The following is a 15,650-nucleotide window of genomic DNA, read 5'->3' on the forward strand; positions in this document are numbered from 1 at the left end:
TCTTTTGTTGCCAGCGGTTTAGAAATTAATGGCAGTGTGTTGAGTTATTTTGAGGGGACAGCACATTTACACTGTTACACAAGCTGTACACTCACAACTTTACATTGTAGCAAAGTGTCATATCTTCAGTGTTGTCACATGAAAAGATATAATAAAATATTTACTAAAATGTGAGGGGTGTACTCACTTCTGTGAGATACTGTATATATATATAAATATATAGCTATGTGAGGTGTTTTTCTAAGAAAGAAGCTTTTTTTCTATAAACTCTTTGACAGGTCGTATTTGTAAATTGTGTTAATTGACTTGCAATTTGAATCCATTTATGTAATTTGTAGTTTGTCTTTTTAATGATGCTTCTTTTTATTTACCTCACTCACGTTTCCGCAATATATATAACATACATTTCTTTATTTGACCAGGAACAATAAAACTTTCAGAAAACAAGCTTGAATCCTTCAACAGCTGGCAGATCAAAGATTTAAAAGTACACATTGATACCAAAGTCTGCATCTTCAAATCAGTCTGTAAAACATTCCAATCGTTTGGTGTAGCATACCAAAAAGATAGTCACTTATAAATACATAATATAATAAACACAAAGGAAAGATCTGTATCATCAGACTGACAGTGTATTATAACCATTTTCCAGATACTACAACAGAAATTGTCAAGGAGTCACAGTGGAAAAATCCAAATGCAGGCAGGCAGTGAAGGGGTTAACTCAACAAGACTTTAATAACTAATAAAACTCAAAACAAACACCCTCAATGGGGGAAAACGAAACTAAGAGATATAAAGAAAACAAAGACTTCCCACGAGGGGGCAAAACGAAAACAAGAACAGCCAATAACAAATAAACTAACTAAAAACAATGACCAAACGTCTTACCAAAAATAACATGGAAGGGAACACAGGCAGGACAAGGAACCAGGCACACAAAGACTTCTCCAATGGGCACGGGGTACAAGAACAGACACACAAACCATACACAACGCAATACACGAGCACAGGACAAAGAAACATGAGGGTATATATAGGAAAGACAAACGAGGGATAATTACACAGGGCAGGTGGGAAACATTAGACACGGCAGGGAAGCAATACATGAAACGAGAGGGGCGGGGCCAATGACAAGACACGAGAAAACACATGAGATGTCAAAAACATAAACATCCCATGGCTTTCTCACATAGAACCTAAGGGCTCTGTCCCGATCCTGCCACATGACTAGAAATTCATAAACAAGAAGGTAGGACCATGACAAGAAATGATGCATATACAGCAATGCTTTAAAACTCTGCCTGCCTTCTGAACTATATGTGGCATCACTTAAGCCCCATCTAGAAAATAAATTATAGTCTGAACTGATTTACAGATTTCCCATAATCTATTTATTTATTATTAATAAGAATTTTAGACATCTACATCTGAATATCACACTCACACCTGCAATTCCTCCATCTGTCACCAGAGGTCGTCCTCTCAACATTTGTCTTGATACAAACAGCTAACACAATTTTTTCGAAATCATGTCCCTGCAATTCCGTCTTGTTTGTACAGTCACGCACCCAAAGCTCGCAGCATTAATCACTGTTAGTGTTATCATGACTTATTTCCGGCACATTACTGTAAGTATATAAATAGTCACTTATTTCCTGTTTGTAGCCGACTTGTTTGAAGTGTTCTTGCAGAGAGAAGACCTATTGTAAACCAAACACATAGTCTGTGGCAAAAGCATGGCAAGTCTGTCAAACGAGGCTTATTGATTCAAGCTTTAATTTAGCTGTTTTATTCATAAGAAAGAAATTATCTGGCAAGGAAAAGCATTTCTGGATGGAAACAGATAATAATAAAAGTTAACTCTCAAGCATTACGTCCTTCTCACAATTCAGATTTTTTCCCTAATGTAGCCAATGGAGAGGACAGCATGTTTTGTGTTACAGTTAAACCAAAGCTTCATACACTACTGGGAAGTAAAGATAAGACATGACCTATGAGATAATACTGCCCCCTATTTTAAGGTTGAAGTTCAGCTTTTATACAGAGTGAGATAAAAGAATTCCACTACACATTTATCCTCCCCTATTAATATTGGCAAAACATTTTGGATTGTGTTTTGGGAATTCATGGGAATTAAAGACAATAACATTGTTTTGATCACTGTCTAGCTGGTTGTAAATTATCACGATTGACATGTTAGTGCTTGCACATCGGAGTGAGGTCAGCGTGTGAGAGCAGGATGCCCTTGTCATGTGTTGCAACTATCAGCAATGGCAAAACTGATGAAAGAGCTTACATCAAATGTATGACATCTCTCCCCACTTTTGCCTAAATATAAAAACTGTTTTCACTCTCTTTCACACATATGTAATAGCACTGCATACAGCACATCCCAAGCTTCAATTACATCCATTCTTATGCCCAATTTGAAAGAACTTGTATAATTACATACTCTGCATATTATAATGTCTTTGTTTAGGCAAACATTACCTCCATGCACAAGAGCATGCATGGCATGAAAAGTGGCCATTGTACAGTACAGGGTGAAAATTGGATTGATATAATCTTCAGGTCATTTATTGAGGTCAGCAGTGCAGTGATGCACAGCAGAAGAGACTTGGAGAGGATTATAAATGTAACTTAATGCTGGACAGAGCACTATAAGCATCTACAGTATGTCTTGGACTATCTGCTTATTTAGATTTATTTCCTAAGATTTTTTTGCAAGTAACAACAAATATTAGTTATTGGACACTGTTTTTGCATATGTAGTGTTTCATGAGGAGGACACTACACTATTGGTTCCACTTGAAGATAACAAGCCATGGAAATCACTTTGCTGACTGGAGTCGGTAAGCCATATCCAGTGATGAGTAACACCAGTTATGTATTTAGTTTTTAGTAAAATAAATCATGTTAAGCAGTGTTAAATTGTTTAATGCTGTAAACAATAATTCAATATTTAAAACAATAAGTAATTACATAGTTTAATAAGCAGTGTCGTTTTAAATAATATCACTGTCATGCCATTGGTTATTTACTTTGAAATTAGGGTGCTTTTCCATTTCTGTATTTTGGATAACAGATTACAATAATCCCCTTTAAGCAGCGTATAAATATATTGATCTATGTGTCTATAAAATAAGTTATAGCGCTTATGTGACCAAACCTTTCCTACTATGGTAGTCAATGATGTCCCAGAACTGTCACTTGTTAACATTTTTCCAAATATCTTTCTTTGTGTTCAACATTTTGGGTGAACTATCCCTTTAAATCTAGTTTTTTTTTCAACAGTAATAAAATACGTTTATGCATGTAATTCCTACATAACTCTTGTAACACACAGAATATTTTGAAGTCAATTTATTAGCACTGCTGTAATCATCATGTTAATATATGATCCTTTGTTCTCAGTTTCCTGTGGCTAATGGAATGACTGACATCAGGACATTTCTCATGTCACAAAGTGAGCATCAACTGTGTAGCAGAGCTGTTTACTTTACAATGTTACGGCCACCCAGTGCCTTTTACAGCTTAATTCCAACATGGGCCACTAGAGGACTCCAGACCCCAAAACAAAGCTCATACTTCTCTAATCATGCAACAAAGCAAACCTACTTGTGTTTCTGGCCATTGTGGTTCACTGTAACCTTTCTGTGCCTCCTCCTGCTACCTGTTTCCACAGCTGCCACCTTAAAGGTTGGGGTGGTGGGACCTTGGTCATGTGACCCCCTCTTCACCAAAGCCCAGCCTGATGTGGCTGCACGATTAGCTGTGGAACGCATTAATAAGAATCATTCCCTCTCAAACGGCATCACATTTGATTATGTCATCCTGGAGGAGGAGTGTGTGACATCACAGTCTCTCGCCCGTTTTCTTGGTTTTTATACACGTGCGTCTGGGTTTATTGGCCTTTTTAACCCAGGTTACTGTGAAGCTGCCTCTCTCCTAGGAAAGAGTTGGAATAAGGCAGTGTTTTCCTGGTCTTGCATTGGATATGAGCTGGACGACACGCGGAGTCACCCCACTTTTTCACGCACCATGCCACTCCCCACCCTTGTGCTGCTGAGCTTCATGCGGCATTTTGGCTGGGCACATGTGGGTGTCATTTCATCAGCTGAAGATATTTGGGTGGAGACAGGAATAAAGCTGGCCGATACCCTGCGGGCACATGGAATGCCTGTTGGCATAGTTGCATCTGTTGGTAATGACCACACCAGCGTGCGTAAAACCCTGGCGATGGTCAAGAAGGTGAAAGATCTCCGCTGTGAGTTTTAAATCTAATATTGAGTTACAATTGTGACTCTACAATTGTCACTATCAATTACGGTAACCCTTGTGTGATACTCGGGTCTTTGGTAACCGTTTACTAAATCATTAAGGGGCGGTTTCCCAGACAGGGCTTAAGGCTAGACTAACTTAAATGTCACAGGTGTCTTGATCGAAAACAACTTACATATCTTAAAATATATCCGTGCGATTGTTTTGTCTCAAGATGCTCATCAGTAATGTGTTTTTGTAAAGTATGTTTTTAAAGACAATTTAAATATCCTAATTTCAGGCCTAGTCCTGTCGTAAAATAATCCCTGTCTGGGAAACCGCCCCATATGTGGTTAATTGTTTTTTCAATTTCAGATTCAGATTTTTTTTTAGAAAATGAATAGCACCTTTTTATGTACTTTACAAACTTTTGTTTTATGGTCTTCCATAATAAGTTCATATTAATACTTTTATTTAATACCTTTTCAGCTATAAATATTAAAAGATACCACAAAGTGATCGTTAATTTGTCACAGTTGTTTTAATTTTTTCTGCCTGTCCTCTGTTTCTCAATGCTTGTTTTGCAGTGGTCATTCTATGCATGCACTCGGTTTTGATTGGTGGAACAGCCCAAAAGTTGCTATTGGAGACGGCATATGACATGCGGATGACAGAAGGTTCATTGGTGTTTGTACCTTATGATACCCTATTTTACAGTCTGCCCTACCATAACGTGGCACAGCCAGCCTTGCGCTACAACAGTAAACTGTTACGAGCCTATGATGCCATGCTCTCCATCACTATTGAGTCTCCAAAGGAAGAATCTTTTTATCACAGTTTTGAAAAGGCCCAGGAGCAAGGGGAACTGCCCAGGCACATTAAACCACAACAGGTACATGGACTGTGGTTGTGGGGATTTTAAAAAACTACTGACAACTAGGTGTATATATTTAGATATTTGGTTCAGCAACCACTAATAATAATTATATAAAACTATTGTCATCCAACAGGTGTCCCCATTGTTTGGCACCATTTACTCCTCTATTATGGTCATGGCTCATGCTGTACAAAGTGTCAGGGCTTCAGGTGAATGGATGTCTGGGGGGAACATTGCCCAGAATGCCCGTAACCTGATGTCGAAAGGCTTTAGCTATACCCTACAAGCGAATTCATCTGGGTTTGGCATGATGGACTATGTGGTGCTGGATACTGATGGCTTTTTTTGGGAGCTGCAGCCTACATATCGTATAGAGATGCAAACAGATATGGTGCGCTTTCTGGGACGGCCGATTCATTTCCCTGAAGGTGGACCGCCCAAAACAGATTCCAGCTGCTGGTTTACGCAGGGTGTTATCTGTAGTGGAGGTGAGTGCGGTTAGGCCAAAAATATTGTGGGGTTCCTGTGACATAATGTCATTTTATACAGTTTGTTTTTAGTTATCTAAAAATCACTCTCCATGTCACAGGTGTGAATCTGTTCCACACGGTTGTAGTTTTCCTCTGTTGTTTTCTGCTCATCTTCCTCTTGATTGGCTGTTCTTACTTTATTAGGTATTCATCATGCTTTCTAAATTTGATACAGAGTTTGACATAGTCAGTGTGCCTAGACAATAACAGAGAATTAAAAGTATATCTATATTTTCTAAATGTCCTATAGGCGTAGAATTTCTCTGATTCAAATGATGCGAGGTCCTAATAAGATCTTGCTGACTTCAAATGACGTCACATTCATCAACCCATCGCTGAGCAATAAGGTCAGTAATAAAAGCACATGCACAGACAACCAAACAGTAATTCATAAACTCTAATAAGTCTTTTTTTTCTGAGAAACAGAAGCTGAGCATGGATGACAAGGGCAGTGAGATTAGAATGAGCGAAATTTCAGAGCGAAGCCTCAAGTCTCCGCTCTCTGAGCAATCGCCGGCCACCTATGAGAATTCAAATGTTGCTATTTATGAGGTAAACAAAAACGCTTGACCGGCTGTTCAAAATAGCAGCAGCATACTGATTTAAAGTAAAATGAGACATTTGATAGAACAGGCGATTTATGCTGTGTATTTATACGATATTATGGTATTATGACATACCTGTAGATGGACATAAAATATGAATACATATTATTTGAAATTATATAGTAAATAATATTTGAAATATTGTAGAAATAATTGTGAAATTAAGTATACTGCTTTAAAATATCATTGTTTTGCTCACTTGACAGGGTGATTGGGCATGGCTGAAAAGACTTCCATATGGAAACTTCCAGAGTATCACCCCTTATACCAGTGATGTTTTTGAGCTGGTTGGTTTTTCACTTGGTTCTCTATAGTAAAACTATATAGAGTTCTACGTTTTCTTTCAAAATATTTTTTTTCATAAATATGATATTTGACTGTCATACCCCAGATGAATGACATGAGGCACGAGAACGTTAACACCTTCCTCGGCTTCTTCCATGACTGCGGAGTCTTTGCCATAGTAACAGAGTTCTGTTCTCGGGGCAGCTTGGAAGATCTGTTGCTAAACGAAGACGTCAAACTAGACTGGATGTTCAAGTCCTCTCTTATTATGGACCTCATCAAGGTGCTCTTATAGGCAATTATATGGCTTTACAAAAGCAAGCACATAAGCGCACTACAAGTCATTTGTCACAAAAACGAATTTTGAGCAAAAAATGTACTTAGCTGTGTGCAATAATTTTACGGCTCCATAAATAAATTTGCAGTTACTTAAAGATCACTTGCAAGCCTATGTGTGTGTGTGTGTGTGTGTGTGTGTGTGTTTGTGACTGGCATGCAGGGTATGAAATACCTTCACCACAGAAATGTCTGTCATGGAAGACTCAAATCCAGGAACTGTGTGGTTGATGGCCGTTTCGTGCTGAAAGTTACAGACTACGGCTATAATGAGGTGTTGGAAGCTCAGAAATTTCCTTATGTTGAACCTCCAGCTGAGGGTAAGGCTTATTGTAAGAGTGTCTCTCATTATTGCTATTCCACCGCATTCATAGAATGCTAATGTATATTTGTAACCTGCAGACCTTCTATGGACTGCCCCTGAGATATTGAGAGGGTCTCACCCTGGTTTCTATGGCAGTCTCCCTGGTGATGTGTACAGTTTTTCTATCATCATGCAGGAGGTGGTAATGCGAGGGCCTCCATTCTGCATGCTGGACCAATCTGTTGATGGTCTGTTGAAGATCACAAGTCAAATGTCATGCTATAGATTGTTTTGTAGACGTGTCATTCTAACAACTCATGTTTGTATAACTTCACACTGTATTTGATACTAGAAATCGTCCAGAAGGTCCGGAAGCCTCCTCCAATGTGCCGGCCCGTTGTGTCCCCGGATCATGCTCCACTAGAGTGCATTCTGCTCATGAAGCAGTGCTGGAACGAGCAGCCGGAGAAAAGACCCAAATTTGATGACATTTTTGACCAGGTTACAAATAGCAATACTGGCAAACCATTAAATTAAAGAAACATACAATAAATATGATAACTGCAAAGTAAATGATTTATATTAAAAATATGAGAGATATAATCTAGTACTGCTAGTTTATAGCACTAGGAAAATCTGTTCAAAAGAACATTACATTTATGTCATTCTCTGCTTCTCTCCCTCATGTCTCTCCTTCGTTCTCTCTATAGTTTAAGAATGTCAATAAAGGGAAGAAGACCAACATCATTGACTCCATGTTGCGAATGTTGGAGCAGTACTCCTCTAACCTGGAAGAACTGATCAGAGAAAGGACAGAGGAGTTGGAAATAGAAAAACAAAAGACTGAGAAACTCCTCACACAAATGTTGCCCACGTAAGACAAACACATATTGCAAATGTTTAAATTACATTTGTTAAAGTGTACCCAAATTTGATAGTTTACCCAAAAATAAAGATTCTGTCATCATTTACTCACCCTTTTGTCATTTCAAACCTGTATGACTTTCTTTCATTTCGCAGAACACAAAAGAAGATATTTTGAAGAATGTCATTAATTGGCCTTTGCAAACCCTTGCATTGGTTTTGTGTCCATACAATAGAAGTGAATGGGAGCCAGTGCTGTTCGGTTAACAACTTTCTTCAAATATCTTCTTTTGTGTTCTGCGGGGGGAAACAGTCATAAGGGTAAACGATGAGAGAATTTACATTTGAATCTTTTTTAATCTTAAAATCACTTTAAGTGAGGGTTCACCAAAAATGTACATTCTGTCATTATTTATTATTTATTCCAAACCCATATGCTGTTATTACTATTTTTTTGTTCGGAAGAGAAAATTCTTTACACATTTTCAATTCAATTACTGTTTTTTGTGTCCACATCTGTTCAGTCTATACTGCTTTAACGGCCATTGCAAGTAATTATTTTGTTAAAGAAATAACAGCATCGATTTGGGACAACATGGGTGACAGCTTTTGAACTTTTATTTCTCTAAACTCTTGTCTGATCTTTTATAGGTCAGTGGCAGAGGCTCTGAAGCTTGGCACTACAGTTGAACCAGAATATTTTGACAATGTCAGTCTCTACTTCAGTGATATTGTTGGCTTCACCACAATCTCAGCCAATAGCGAGCCTATTGAGGTGGTCGACCTCCTCAATGACCTTTACACTATTTTTGATGCTATAATTGGCAATCATGATGTTTACAAGGTAACAAACAAAAACAGAATATTAATACCTATTTAATACCTTTATTGTGTATTTTCTGAATGAATTCACTACAAAGTATTTGTTTGTGTATAAATGTTTGGTTTTCAAAAAATGTCCTTTAGTTTGTGGGGACTATGTACAATTATTGTCCTAAATATTGTCAATATTTTCTGTTTGTTCTATTTTCCCTATTGTCTATCTTAAATTATCTACTATATACTGTGTACACACACGTACTTAGACATCTGGTGTGTAAATTTTCGAAGGTAGTATTGTCTTGAAGGCATAGTTTACCCCAAAATAACAATTCTGTCATCATTTATTCACCCTTATGCCATTCAAAACCTGTATATGACTCTTTTCCTTTGCTGGACACAAAAGAAGATATTTTGAGAATGTCTTGGTAGTCTTTTGCCCATACAATGAAAGTCAATGGGTGCCAATGTTGTTTGGTTACCAACATTCTTCAAAATATCTTCTTTTGTGTTCTGCAGAAGAAATAAGTCATACAGGTTTGGAGATGACTGAGGCAATGATAAATGATTTTTGTTATTTTGGGGTGAACTATCCGTTTAAATAGAACACCACATTTTGCTATTTTAAATAAACTACAAAATGATGTAAAATACATGAAATAGGACAGACCTTCTTGTGTCATCGCCTGCAGGTGGAGACTATAGGGGATGCTTACATGGTGGCGTCAGGTGTGCCCGTGCCCAATGGAAACCGTCATGCAGCTGAGATCGCAAACATGGCCCTGGACATCCTGAGCGCAGTAGGCACCTTTAAAATGAGACATATGCCTGATGTACCTGTCCGCATCCGAATAGGGCTTCATACGGGTGAGACTGAGTCAAACACTTAGGTTTAAGGTAATATAGGAAGTACAGTAGTTATAAATAGTTAGGAAAAAGTTTTCAATATGATTGCGTTCCCATTAGGTCCGTGTGTGGCTGGTGTGGTGGGTTTGAGTATGCCACGGTACTGTCTGTTTGGAGACACAGTCAACACTGCTTCAAGAATGGAATCCACAGGAATGCGCAAGTCTCATTAAATTACAGCTTTAAGCCTGAAATGCCTGTATTGTTGGCTAATTTTGTTCTTATAACATTAAAGAAAGCTCTTACAGTATATGTGTTTCTTCAGCATACAGAATTCATGTCCATTCTGATATTGTGAAGATCCTGTTGGATTTGAAATTGGGATACAAAGTAGAGTTGAGAGCCAGGACTGAACTCAAGGTAAATATTTCCAAACTATGCAAATTTAGTTTTACAAATAAAAATATTTTTGTACTTTAATAGATAATAATAGGTTTAATTGACAGGTCCTATCCTCTCTTCTCCACAGGGAAAAGGTATTGAAGAAACCTACTGGCTCATTGGGAGGGATGGTTTTACCAAACCACTGCCCGTACCTCCTGTACTAAAGTCAGGGTAAGGGGAGGCCTTGGCACGGCCTTTTTCCTTCAGCGTGTGTGTGCGTCTTCTCTTTATCTTCTCTAATGTATTTTTCAGGCAAATGGCTCATGGTTTGCAGATGGAGGAGATAGCCGCACACAAGAAGCGGAAAGCAGAAGCACAGCTTGCAAAGAAGAAAAACTGAGGTAATGTTATGCATGGAGAATGTATAACATTACTCAATGTGGCACAGTGGGTCAGGTGGGAGAAGTGGTGGGGGGACAGGACAGTGGGGAGTTATAAAGGGAGCCATTTTTTCCATTTTGGTTCCATTCTCCAACAATTAACAAGACTCAGTTCTTCTGCTTTCAAGTAATGTTTCTTAAGTAATATAACATATTTTCCTGCTGTGTTATATTTCTAGAACTTATTGAAGTGTTTGTGGGTATTTTTCGTAAATCGCTGTACACAAAATTGTACAGTATGGATTTCATATTCATGTACTAGCTTTTAATGTAATAAACTAAATTCAAAATGAAATAAAGTGTGTATTGCAGATCTGGTGATGTCATGATCCTTGGTTATTTTGAACGCCTACAGATCTTTTTGGTCTTGAAGATTTGTGACTGGCCAAAAGATAGTCTTTATAAAAGCTGTCTACTTTCAGACTGGATTGCACTCCTCAGATATGAATAGCTGGCTTTTCAAAACGGATCATAAGCTATTTGTCTTATGTTTACTGTATGTTTTGTTTTGCTCTGATTGTCTTGTTTGTTCTCATTGTTTCATGTATCATGTGTAAACACACTAAAAACACACTACATTTATATTGTTATTATACTCAAGTCTCAGTCTAAGTGAAATAATGTAAATGTTTTTTATCTGATAAATGTGTAAAGGTTGATAGAACATGCATTTTCAAACCCTTTCTCTTGCTTCTGAAACCCAAGATTTTGATAATAAAATAATTGAATTTAGTGATGACGTGACGTATTAGATGTATTAATGTTGGTGTTCCATCTCTGTTTTTGTCTTACAGACCTGAAGCCAAAGATTTTAAGGCATTGCTTCAGAAGGCTGTAAAGAAGATCTCTACTGTGCGTCAGGTGGCTCAGCTCACCCAAGCCGATGAGGGCAATGTCATGATCCACCATCACTGATGACCTTTAAAAGCCCTTCTGAACCCACACCTGCATGCTGAATAACAGAATATGGATAACTAAAGGAACTGATGATAGCCCCACGGCTTTATTTTTGCCATCTTTTTTCCATTTAAAAGAAACTTTATATGGGCTTCTCTTTGTTTTGTATGACATCATTTTATTTATTAATATTATACAATACATTGCAATTCAGTTTCTCATAAGACTTACCTGCTCTTCTAAAACAGCAACTCCTCTAATCTCCTCTCAGAGGAGATTAGAGCCCTGTAGTTCTACAAATTCTTATTTTATTGTAATAGTGATGTAGAAGCAGATGAAAAAAATAATACTGGAGAGTAACATGTAAGAAGTTGTATTTGATCGTATCAAAATAATGTATTCAATATAATAGGCCTAGTATCACACTATTTTTCAATGTAATCAAATACAAACAAATGTAATAATAAAAACATTATATGAAAATACCAAGTGTCCTTATTTAAAATGACAGCAATTTTTTCCAAATCCTATAGGAGCAACCGAGCTATTTGAGCAATGTGTGCAAAACCAACATTTTACTGTGGACTGCGGTCTCGGTGATATCATATTTTGAAATACTGTTGAACAGCGCCCTCTTGTTATCGTATCAGTAAATGCAACAGATGGCGACCTACATTATTATACTCTATGTGGATTATCCAGTATTGACTGCACATAAAACTTCAGAGGCGCGAGGTCACCCCTAGCCAGATTACGTTCTCTCAAAACATGTTCAAGAAGTCATAGCAAGCAATGTATTCAAAGGCGTTTAATCTGTTCAACTGCATTTATATCCAATGTTTTCCATAGAGACAACCAGTCAATCAAGAAACTTGTTGATACTCAGCAACCCTCAAATTGGCCATTGTCTGATAATCTAGTCTTTGTTTTCTAGATCAAGATTTTTGACATGCAAGACATTTACTCAAGGACTCAATAGATACAAAATATTCTCACAGCACTAGTTGCATTAAATGCACTATATTGAACTTTTAGTCAGTTTGCTGCTATTAACAACATTGCAAACACTATTTGAGCTCTAAAAAATGAATACATTAAAACTATTTATTTGTTGATTGATAATAACAAAATCTTTAACCGTACTTGGCATTAGCAAGTAAAAAGTAAGCAGTAGCTATCACAAACGACGTAAACAACAACACCTTCGGTCAGACGCTTCATCCAATGAACTCGCTACAGTCCATGACGCAATCCACTTATTATCATCTCATTGGACAAAACTCTGTCAATCAACAAACGACGACGTGCTAGTTCAGTGAAACTCCAAGTAAAACTATTGGCCAGTAACACTGACGTAGACCCAAAACGCACAACAGTGGTTGGTTCAGTTTCAGAGAGGGAACTTTCAATCACATGTTTCGCCCAATCGGATGCCTCGCCTCGCACCCTCCCAACTACAGGCGAATGACGCACGAGTCATGTGTTGTTTGTGCTGTGGTCTGGTCCGTAGTGTACACAGGGTGCGAAGAGCAGATTGGTAGCCCGCTAGGAGGATCTACCGATAATAGATCGGGTAAATGTGGTCATGTTGCAGTTGCTGGCATTGAGCTCGAAGAGCATTGGCTGGATTACCTGATTTTCATGTGGCGGCCAGGAGAATATCAACACTGAAAAGACTTAATCGCGCTCTGCCGCCCGAGACACGGTTTCCCCCCAAACAAAAATGATAGAGTCTCTGTCTGTAAGCCGAAGGTAAAGTGACCTAAAATCCTTCTTAACTGATGGAAAATTTCGCGAATTACCAAGAAGGCAAAGCCACTATGTTGATGCTAGAAACGCAACAGCGGACTGTCGGGACTAAACCTGCAGAAGCAGCTGCGACGGCGAACGGCGACACCTCTGTCGGGGAACCCCCGGACTCAGTACAGCACTCAGACGATCAGACGCATCAACAGCAGCAGTGTCACTACCGGCAACACGCCGTTCACGAAAACCACCTGGAGTCGCCGGCGAGGAATAGATACGCGTCCTCTCTTAACCGGGCACACGAGGACTCAGCCCCTACTGCAAGCAAAACACACGCTACCTCATCATCCCCTGCTATATCTGTGAACGCCAGTTCCTCCGTGTCGGACGACATCCGAAAGTGTGGTTACCTGAGAAAGCAGAAACATGGCCACAAGAGGTTTTTCGTCTTGCGGGCGTCAAGTCATCTGGGGCCGAGCAGACTTGAATACTACGACAGCGAGAAGAAATTTCGAAACACTCTCCGCTCTACCACCGCCGCCGCCCCCAGCGCTTCTGCAGCATCGACCGGAGTGACTGCATCTCCCCCGAAAAGAGTGATCTATCTTTACCAATGCTTCACTGTCAATAAAAGAGCGGATTCTAAAAATAAACATCTTATTGCTCTTTATACTAAGGATGAGTACTTCGCAATTGTTGCTGAAAATGAGCAGGAACAGGAGGAGTGGTACCAGGCGCTCAGTGAGCTAATGAGTGAAGGGAAGAGAGGCCACCTGGATGCAGAGGAGATTGATGATGGCTATGGCACTGTTACTCCAGGTACCGACTTCAAAGAAGTGTGGCAGGTAAACGTCAAACCAAAGGGCTTGGGCCAGACTAAAAATCTAACTGGTGTGTATAGACTCTGTTTGTCTGCTAAGAGCCTCCACCTAATGAAACTGAACTCTGAAACACCTTGTGTGAACTTACAACTAATGAACATCAGGCGCTGTGGCCATTCTGAGAGCTTCTTTTTTATAGAGGTCGGCCGCTCCTCTTCTATAGGACCTGGAGAGGTTTGGATGCAGGTGGATGATTCTGTGGTGGCTCAAAACATGCATGAAACCATTCTTGAGACCATGAAGGCACTGAAGGCTTTTGCTGAGTTCAGACCTAGGAGCAAAAGTCAGTCGTCCGGCTCCAACCCGATGGGCTTCATCACCACGCGGCGGCACCTGGGCAACCTCCCGCCCAGTCAGACGGGGCTCCAGCGGCGTTCTCGAACTGAGTCTGTGGTGGGAACTCCACCTAGCAGAAAGAGCAGTGGAGCGAGTGGGTACAGATTCCGGACCTCCAGTGAGGGAGAGAGCACCATGAACCGCCCCTTTCGCTCTGTGACAGGTAGCCTCATTCATCTCAACACGGCCCGTGCAAACCTGAGCCGCCAGGAAAGTAGCAGTGGGGCCGGAGGACGCTATGTTCGTGCCCCGCCGGGCACCAATTATCATGCCCGCTCTGCCTCGCTGCCAGTGTCACACTTCCCCTCAACCACAAGCCCGGTCAGCATGTCTAGCAGCAGCGGGCATGGCTCTGTGTCTGACACCATCACACGCCCCTCCAGTGCATCCATTTGTGGATCCCCTAGCGACGGAGGTTTCAACTCTTCTGATGAGTATGGCTCCAGCCCTGGAGATTTTCGCTACTTTAGAGTACGTAGTAACACCCCAGACTCCCTGGGAAACACGCCACCAATCCGTGAGGAGCACTGCCTCAGCGACTACATGGCTATGGGATGGAATCGTGATGTGTCTGGAACAAGCACAAGTGAGCCCCGTGAAGAGAGTGCTGATGAAGATTCACGCCCAGGGTCGTTAAGAAGACGGACGCCCTCCTTCTCCAGGCAGGTTGGGGGCGCTAGTGCTGCTGGAGTGGCTGTGTATCAAAAGATGACCCAGACCACCTTCTCGCTGGACGAGGCTGTGAGTAGCTCTTGGGGTGCCAGCGCACAGACCGTCTCTACCTCCTCCTCCCTTTGCTCTGATTACAGCTCCAGTTCTGAACACAGCCAAGACCGGCCCCCTAGCTTACGGCTCGCAGATGCCCCCAAGGATGATGGGTACATGCCCATGATGGCAGGTGTGCTGCCTGCCTCCAACAATGCAGACTACATGCCTATGCAACCAAATTTTCTCCTTTCTGCTTCTCCACGTGTCCAAAGTGCTGCTTTACCTGTTCCCCAGCATGTGGACTCACAAGGCTACATGATGATGCTCCCAGGTAGAAGTGGGGTTACTGATTCCCCTGCCCCGCCCAGCCCCGACAGACGGGGTGATAGACAGAGATCCTCAAACCGCCCTGCGAACACAGAATACATGGATATGTCTCAGAGCACATCTACAGGTAATGTTTAAAAGTTTTTAGTGACAATTACCGTGCCTTGACCAATTCTGTGAAATCTAAGTCTTACATTTCATA

The 15,650-nt window shown here is 40.3% G+C and overlaps 2 protein-coding genes across 4 annotated transcripts in view; both read left to right on the forward strand.

Annotated features, from left to right (window-relative positions):
- Positions 1 to 3,439: 3,439 nt before the first annotated feature.
- gc2 (guanylyl cyclase 2) lies at positions 3,440 to 11,905 on the forward strand. Of its 3 annotated transcripts, none has more exons than XM_057329062.1 (19): positions 3,440 to 3,469; positions 3,929 to 4,270; positions 4,851 to 5,155; positions 5,274 to 5,628; positions 5,730 to 5,814; positions 5,921 to 6,017; positions 6,097 to 6,222; positions 6,482 to 6,562; positions 6,667 to 6,843; positions 7,060 to 7,216; positions 7,299 to 7,448; positions 7,553 to 7,701; positions 7,911 to 8,074; positions 8,716 to 8,908; positions 9,576 to 9,750; positions 9,850 to 9,948; positions 10,055 to 10,149; positions 10,259 to 10,344; positions 11,348 to 11,905. In XM_057329062.1, exons 1-19 carry the CDS (start codon positions 3,460 to 3,462, stop codon positions 11,466 to 11,468), a joined length of 2,967 nt encoding a protein of 988 aa, XP_057185045.1. In that variant the 5' UTR covers positions 3,440 to 3,459; the 3' UTR covers positions 11,469 to 11,905. The 3 variants fall into 3 exon arrangements, with proteins under 3 accessions (XP_057185045.1, XP_057185037.1, XP_057185036.1); XM_057329054.1 differs by lacking the exon at positions 3,440 to 3,469 and adding an exon at positions 10,426 to 10,514 and having other exon boundaries at positions 3,472 to 4,270; positions 11,348 to 11,459; XM_057329053.1 differs by lacking the exon at positions 3,440 to 3,469 and having other exon boundaries at positions 3,472 to 4,270.
- A 1,020-nt stretch (positions 11,906 to 12,925) lies between these two features.
- The window catches only part of LOC130551433 (insulin receptor substrate 2-B), a 30,772-nt gene continuing 28,047 nt past the window's right edge, over positions 12,926 to 15,650 (forward strand). Inside the window, exon 1 of the mRNA XM_057329052.1 lies at positions 12,926 to 15,575. Coding sequence (XP_057185035.1) covers positions 13,232 to 15,575 — 2,344 coding nt within the window. The 5' untranslated portion in view covers positions 12,926 to 13,231. The remainder of the gene's footprint in view (positions 15,576 to 15,650) is intronic.

The sequence above is a fragment of the Triplophysa rosa genome, linkage group LG1 (genome assembly GCF_024868665.1).
Source record: "Triplophysa rosa linkage group LG1, Trosa_1v2, whole genome shotgun sequence".
Taxonomy (NCBI): Eukaryota; Metazoa; Chordata; class Actinopteri; order Cypriniformes; family Nemacheilidae; genus Triplophysa; species Triplophysa rosa.

Coding starts and splice junctions, on each gene's coding strand:
- gc2 (XM_057329053.1), top strand. CDS start 3,508: ATGTTACGGCCACCCAGTGCCTTTTACAGCTTAATTCCAACATGGGCC. Junction 5,629..5,729: donor GGGTGTTATCTGTAGTGGAG/GTGAGTGCGGTT, acceptor TCCATGTCACAG/GTGTGAATCTGTTCCACACG. Junction 6,223..6,481: donor CAAATGTTGCTATTTATGAG/GTAAACAAAAAC, acceptor CTCACTTGACAG/GGTGATTGGGCATGGCTGAA.